This window comes from Varanus komodoensis, unplaced genomic scaffold (genome assembly GCF_004798865.1).
Source record: "Varanus komodoensis strain SLA01 unplaced genomic scaffold, ASM479886v1 scaffold2, whole genome shotgun sequence".
Taxonomy (NCBI): domain Eukaryota; kingdom Metazoa; phylum Chordata; class Lepidosauria; order Squamata; family Varanidae; genus Varanus; species Varanus komodoensis.
In genome coordinates, this window is record NW_025335568.1 from 25,204,476 (window position 1) to 25,211,776 (window position 7,301).

The 7,301-nt window shown below is 42.1% G+C and overlaps 1 protein-coding gene across 8 annotated transcripts in view; it reads right to left on the reverse strand.

The window, feature by feature from the left end:
* CAMK2D (calcium/calmodulin dependent protein kinase II delta) overlaps positions 1–7,044 on the reverse strand; it is a 147,380-nt gene extending 140,336 nt beyond the window's left edge. For 2 of the 8 annotated variants that reach the window (XM_044429106.1, XM_044429104.1), the window contains exons 1-2: positions 6,411–7,043; positions 4,921–5,015 (exon numbers count right to left, since the gene is read on the reverse strand). In XM_044429106.1, coding sequence (XP_044285041.1) covers positions 4,921–5,015; positions 6,411–6,478 — 163 coding nt within the window. In that variant the 5' untranslated portion in view covers positions 6,479–7,043. Of the gene's footprint in view, positions 1–4,920; positions 5,016–6,410 lie in introns of all 8 variants that reach the window. The other 6 variants (XM_044429105.1, XM_044429103.1, XM_044429102.1 and 3 more) reach the window with 5 other exon arrangements.
* Between the last annotated feature and the right edge of the window lie 257 nt (positions 7,045–7,301).

Below are 7,301 nucleotides of genomic sequence, written 5' to 3' on the forward strand. Positions count from 1 at the left end.
TGCCTTCTCCTCACAACAATGGTAAACATGACTAATGCCTTATAAAACATTGTTTTAAGTCATGCATAAGGCCTTTAAAATATTCTGCTGTGAATTCTTATCTATATGCCTTCTTATTCTATTTAGGAGACTGTTTTTACCAAAGCAACTCTGCTACATGTTGCCACTGAATTATAAATGAAACAGCATCAGCTGTTTTTTTCTTTCTTGGAACATAAACATATCATATTATGTAGCAAAATATGGTACAAAGCAAATGAAGCATGGAAGAACAACCAATCAACATACCAGACAAACCTGAACAACATGTTCTATTACCAGGATAAACATATGTGCTTCAGAACATACAAAACAATATACATCCATGTGCTACTAAGATCTTTAAAGCAGTATCTGAAAATTGTAATAAGGAATGCAGTGGTACACACAGATCCCAAATGCTGGTATACCTATTTGATTTCTAAAGCAGTCTCTAGCCATAGTCACAGAAAGCATGCCCTCAGGATGCCAAGAAATAAATTACAGGTTCTATTCCCTTTTCCTCTTTAAAGTGCCTTGCATATGAAAGAGAAAGCATTTTTAGGATCACCGATAACACTCCTGGCAAACAAGCTATTATTTGCCTTTAGCTGTGCTCAAAGAGAAAGCCCACAAATGACCAATCTGTCAATTAAGCAGTCAATCAGGAAAATGATGTCACAATAGATGCACAGAAGTAACACCAGTGCTTCCAGACTAAATGTTCCTGAGATCACAAAAATACACAACATTGAAGGGTTCACCAACACAGATCATTAAGATGATTTATAAGAATATGCTCTCTTAAATAAATTGTCACAGAAAGGACTTTCCTGTGTCTTCCTATCTTGTAAAAATAAAATGTTTTTGAAAGGGAGTCCATTGTTACATTTATATGTGAGTCATCATATACTGACTAATCATGTGATATTCATATAGCATGTGACCTAAACATTAGTTCAAGAACTTTGTAACCAGAAAAGGACATAATCAGGTATTAGGTTTATCATTTGTAATCACTTATATATTTTTTCCAATGTTTTTTCTTCAAGGAGTTCAGAGTGGTGGATATGGAATCAAGACCCCATCCAGATACTATCTTGATCCAAAGCACCTTACCTTCAACATTAATATTTTCTGTTGAGTATTTAAAAAGAACACATATTGTTTGGTCTCATCTGTTCTGGAAGGGACATGCTAGAATTTGATATAATAAGCTGCTCCTGTAATTAAGCCACTCCAAAAAAAGGGGGGGCTGACATTAACCCAAAGGATCTTAAGTATAGGCCACTGGCCAACATCCCTTCCTGGGCAAGGTGGTAGCTGAACAGTTCTAGGCACTCTTGAATGAAACGGATTATCTAGATCCATTTCAATCAGGCTTCATGCTTGGTTTTATAACAGAAGCTCCTTGGTTGTCCTGTGGGATGACCTTTGCCAGGAGGAGGACAGGGAGAGTACAGTTGATGCTCCTGGACCTCGCAGCAGCTTTCAATACTATAGCATTCTTCTGGATAGGTTGGATAGGCTGGGAGTAGGAGACACTACAGCAGTGATTCTGCTCCAACTTGACCATCAGATTCCAGAAGGTGGTGCTGGGGATTATTGCTTTGTACCACTGCAGTTCTGCCATGGGGTACCTCGGGGTTCTATTTTATTCCCTAGGCTATTTAACATCTACGTGACGTTGCTGGGGGAGGTAATCTAGAGGTATGGGCTGAGGTACCACCAATATGTGGATGAAACTCAGCTCTACCTCTCTTTTTCAACAAACCCAGGTGAGGCAATGGCAACTCTGAATCAGTTTCTGAGCCTGGTAATGGATTGGATGAGGCCAATAAACTGAGACTCAAGCCAGACAAGACTCTTAGACAGTATAAAAATGAGATAGATAGATAGATAGAGAGAGAGAGAGAGAGAGAGAGAGCGAGAGAGAGAGAGAGAGAGAGCTTCAGCATACTACTAAAGTACACCAAAAGAATTTTGCAACACAGCCTTCTCTAACCTGGTCCTCTTTGGAAGTTTTGGCCCACAAAGTATCCCTGACCATTGAGCATGCTGACTGGGGCTGATGGGAGTTGAAGTCTAAAACCTCTGGAGGGCACCAGATTGAGGAACACTCTGTGTGTGCTATATTGTGCCTCAATGTCTGCTACTCTACACTAAATAGAATCTGACATTTACCTTCTACACTTGACAAAGTACTAACTGGCATTAAACATTATTCCTCTTCTCTATTTTTCCCCCTTCCCCTCATATTCTTTCCCTCCTTCCCTTCCTCCTTTTGATCTCTTCCTGTTGTTAGTGAGATACATAGGTCATTTTAGAAATTGTGTGTCCCTTGAAAACAAAACATTTTCAATCTGCATGATCCAATCCTCGAACAAAAAATATTAATGAGAGGCATAATTAAAATGTGCCATATGTCTGCCATATGACAGTCTTAGTTCCTTCTCCAACTGCATAAAATCATTTAAAAATAATATCCTAAAGGGGGGAATCCATACATATCAAGACATCTTAGCAATGTATCTAGATTTGTATCACGAGAACAAAAGACAAATTCTAGGCCTACTATGACATTACATAGGCTTTAACTTCCATCCATAAAGCAAGTGATATGAATATATACAACAGATCCACAAAACAGAATTCCTTGGAACTTGAGCAGATATCCCCCAATATAGTTTACAGACTCATAGTTTAAAGATATAGGCTACAAAAAGGACCTGTTTTCTAACACTGCAACACAAAAACTAGCTCAAGCATTAAACAAAATACAATAATGAATTAAAAATTATGATCTACAATTTTAAATCAAACTTAATCAGTTTACAATTTGCACAATAAATAAAGGTGGGCAGATTTCATTCAGTCAGCTTCTGAGGCAGAATACACATGCTGTTATATTACAACTTTTCATCAGGCAGTGTAACTTGAGCCCTAGTCAGGTATCTCATATTTGTCTTTAATTAACATATGAAAAGGAAGAGTGAGGATGAGTGTGCTAGCTCTGCCCCCTCCAACACAAATTTCATTGTCATCCACAAATGTCTGTGGGTGAATGTTGGCAGCAGGGAAGTTTCTATTCAGGGAAGCTTCTCAGCAATTTAGAAACCTGGGATATTAGGGTTCTAAATTATCCCAGAACCTCCTTAGATACAAAGGACTCCCTGCTGCAGATAATCACCTTTAACATGAATGGGGCAGAGCTAAAGCACCCTCTCTCCTCTCACTTTAATTAAAGACAAATATAGAATGCCTGAATAGGATTTTTCACATTAACTAAGATAAGCAGTTCTTATCTTCTACAACCAAGATGGCAACAGTTGCCTATTCCATATGTGTAGGCAGTCCTTACTGTTTCCTCAATATGCTAAAATTCTGGAAGATATGACATAAGTTGAATTCTGAACTTAACTGGTAACTGCATATTTGTGCCAAAGAAAGAGTTGGTACAGAAAAGCCTGTTGCATTTTTTAAAACATCTGCGTTAATAATGGTATGCACTGTGAATTAATGCAAAACATAATCAGGAAATCTAAATATATAAAGTTGAACAGAACCGTGCACTTATAGAATTACAAATGGCAAATCCAATAGATGACAAACTAACCCCCCAAAAATCTCACCCCAACTTAAATGAGAATGGGGCTGCAATCCTTGACACATTCATAGGATACAAACATACAAGAAGGCTGTCGATCCCATTTAAGTCAGTATGACCTACTCCTGTGAAAAAAGACACTTCAGAACAGATTGCCAGCCAGGTTGTGAATGGCAGCTTATGACAAGCACAACTATATTATAAGTTCAAAGTAGATGTAACACCACCACACTGAAAACATTTGCTCTTCCCCCCTACCCCAAATTCAAGCAAGCAAATGAGTTTTTACCAATATTTATCAAGCAAAGTCAAGGTATAAATGATAGATTTACACTTTGAAAAAATCAGCTCTCTTCATTTCCATTATTATGAAAAGGCCAGAAATGAACATGGAAGTACAGATGTTTACAGAGAATAATCCATAATCCTCAACATCCACATACACCAGTGGTGGATTTACCTAGAACAAATATCCCACCATAAGGACTATTTTCATTAGTCAAAACAGCCAATGATGTATGTATAGAATGTAATCCACTGGGAACTTCTCCTGCATACTCATCACTGAAATGAATGGGAAGCCAATTCTTACACAACTTCCATTCACTTCAGTAGAGCTTCTTTTGGAAAAACAGATTATGCTCATGGCGTTTTGGAGGAAGCTCTAGGCAAAGAGAGTTCCTAGAAATTACAATGAAATAAGTGAGCAAATCTGGAAGTAATGAAGTAAGAAAAACAATGTATTTCCGGAGATGAAAGTACTTCATTTAAAACCTAATCACAGCTCACGTATCATCTGATGAAGTTAAATTTATTTGCAAGCAAAAATGTTAGGAGTGGGAGAAGCCAGGTCATTCTTCTCTTAGACATTTTCTGTTAAATATGACACAGTGAATTAAGTTCATGCATAAATAAAACAGAAGAGTATGATTCAATTAAGATTTGACCTTTTTTCCAGTAAAAATTACAGTAATAACAAAAAAATCTTCAAAACTTAATTACATAGCTAATGTCAAGATTACAAGTATAAATCATTCATTTACATAGGAATATGTGACTTTGACCGCACAATCTTATGCATATATATTTACTCAAATGTGAAACGCATAGGGTTCAATGGGCCGTACTCCCAGTTCAGTGTGAATCCAACTGCAGCCTAAATATTACCTTCCAAAACAGACACACATAGTGAAAAACAGAGATACTCGTTTTCACTCCATCTAGCCAATATATGTCTTATAACAATTCATTTAAATCTGCAAAAATACAATTCACATTAGCTTGAGAATACCCACCCCTTGCTGACAGCTTTTTAGTGTTGATAATTTTGGCAGCATATTCGTGTCCTGTAGTGATTTTCATGCATCTTCTCACCACTGAGAAAGCCCCCCTGCAAGCCAATAAATCAAAGAAACATCAATTTCAACTAGGGCTGAGCTACTTACGACATGGTCTAGTAATTCAAAGTATTAACCAGTTTGAGCAGTGTCAAAAGAGAAGGCAGAAAAATGAGCACAACATGGCAATCTGCCTTGATTTGATGGACTGAAACTGTATATTATATTTAAGAAGTGAAAATAAGCCATATCATTAAACATGCTAAATTAATATAATCTCATCATAAGTGGTAGTATTGACACACAGAACCATATATGGTTTTGTTTTTACAAACATCATGTCCATTTCCATAATTCTTTGTCTCAAAGGCACTGGACTCTGTGAATATATTTCATTGGTGGAATGTTACCAAACAAAAAAGCTTCTGGGTGAAGAAAAAGCAAGCTTTTGTCTTGTAAATACGGCACTTTGTGTTTATTTAAGCATAAGCACTCAAGACTCACCAGAGGGGCTAGGATACAATAAATGTTAATAGATGCAGTTCTGAGCAGGAGCATTCATTTGCAATTCCCTTGCAGAAAAACAGCTCCTGAACTAGACTGCTCTTTATGATACCTTCACCATGTTAATACTACTCCCACCATAGGTCAGGCGGTTTCATGTCATTTATATTACAAAATCACATAGTACTAAATTCATGCAAGTAAGATGGAAACCAAAAGCAGGGGAGAATCAATTTAATTCGAAGCACTCGGTTCCCCTAACAATAGACATGATATGTAGCTCTAGAGTCTTACCACCCACGGATTTTTGTTCCTGTTGTTTACTGGACATCAGAATTTAAGCCACCCGCACTGCCCAGGGGCAAATTTCGACATGTGTGGTTCTCCCGGACCCCTCCACCCAACCCACAGGGGGGAATGGTAGAGAGAGCTGTGCAATACCCTGTTCCTGACGAGACTGATGGATACGACAGCAGAAGTGCACCAACACAATCCCAAATAAACGAAGAGGGGAGAGGGAAGTCGCATGTACACCGACACGCACGCACACGACTGACACTACTGAACTTTCTGCATCGATAAACGTGGCACTTAATCGTCTCAGGCATGAGGCAGATTTCGCATGGAAGACGAGAGGCAGCTTTGCCTATCTTATCCCCTCCCCCAGATCAAGGCTTAGCGTTGAACCTTCGTGCACTTCCCCCGGTTCAGTGGCAAGTCGGTTGCCTGTGCACCGAGCCTTCGCTAAGGCCTGACCTCGGGCAGGCAGCAGCCCGAACGTGCCTCCCCCGTGCCAAGGCGCCTTCTGAGGAGGGGTCTCTCAGCTGTCAAAGCCACCTCTCGCCCCAGCCTGCCCGCTCCCCACTTCTCCCAGCTCCCGCCTCCTCCAGCCCTTCCACCGCCCTTTACTGGCAGCAGGCGTCCGCTTGCTCTCATGCACTTACTTTCCGAGCTCCTCGAAGAGCTGGTATTCGTCCGTGAATCGGGTGCAGGTTGCGGTTGAAGCCATCATTAGCCCGACTTGCGGCTGCTGGCGCCTCCGAGGAAGGGAAGGGAAAGGGAGGAAGAGGAAAGGTGGGTACAGCAGAGGGGCGGACAGGACGAGAGATGGGAGGGCAAAGGCGCTCCTCCTCCTCCTCCTCCTCCTCCACCACCACCAAAGGACGAGCTTCTGTGGCACACTCCCTCCTGATAGCTTCTTCTGACTTTCCGGCTGTCTTGCTTGCGGGTTTAGCGAAAGGGGAGGCAGAGGCGGGCTTCTCGGAACTTCCTTCGTGTTGCTTTCTTTCCGTTGCTCTCTCCTTAATTCGGTTCCCCCGAGACGAGCGAGCGACCCGTCTAGAGCAAGGGTGCCATCCAGAAGGGAAAGCCAAAGCAGCACAAGACGGCGAGCGCCAAGACGGGCACAAGCGGCCGCTCGGACGGCTGCGGCGACGAACGAGGACGGCTACACTGCCCCTCCTCGGGCAACCTCGGATGCCCTCCCCTGCTTGGACGGCCTCCGCTCTCACGCACGCGAGGCGTCCCCCTTCCCCGACGGCTGCATGGACGAGGGGAGGCGCCCCAGACAGCCTTGCCTGCCTCTTTCTTCTTCGGCTGCTTCTTCCTGCTCTGTAGCTCGGGCAGAAGCAGGCGCCTCGGCAGCTCCCTCGGGGACTGCCTCCCTTCGTCTCTTTATCCCACACCTCCCTCTAGCGACAGCTGGGCAGGTCCATTTGCTGGGCTGAGCAGAAGCAGCGTTGCCCGCCTGACCTCTCCCTACCTGGCCTTCTCTAAGCCTTCTGTTTACACCGGCCGCGTGAGGGAGGCGGTGAGCGAGCGAAACGTCGTGGTGG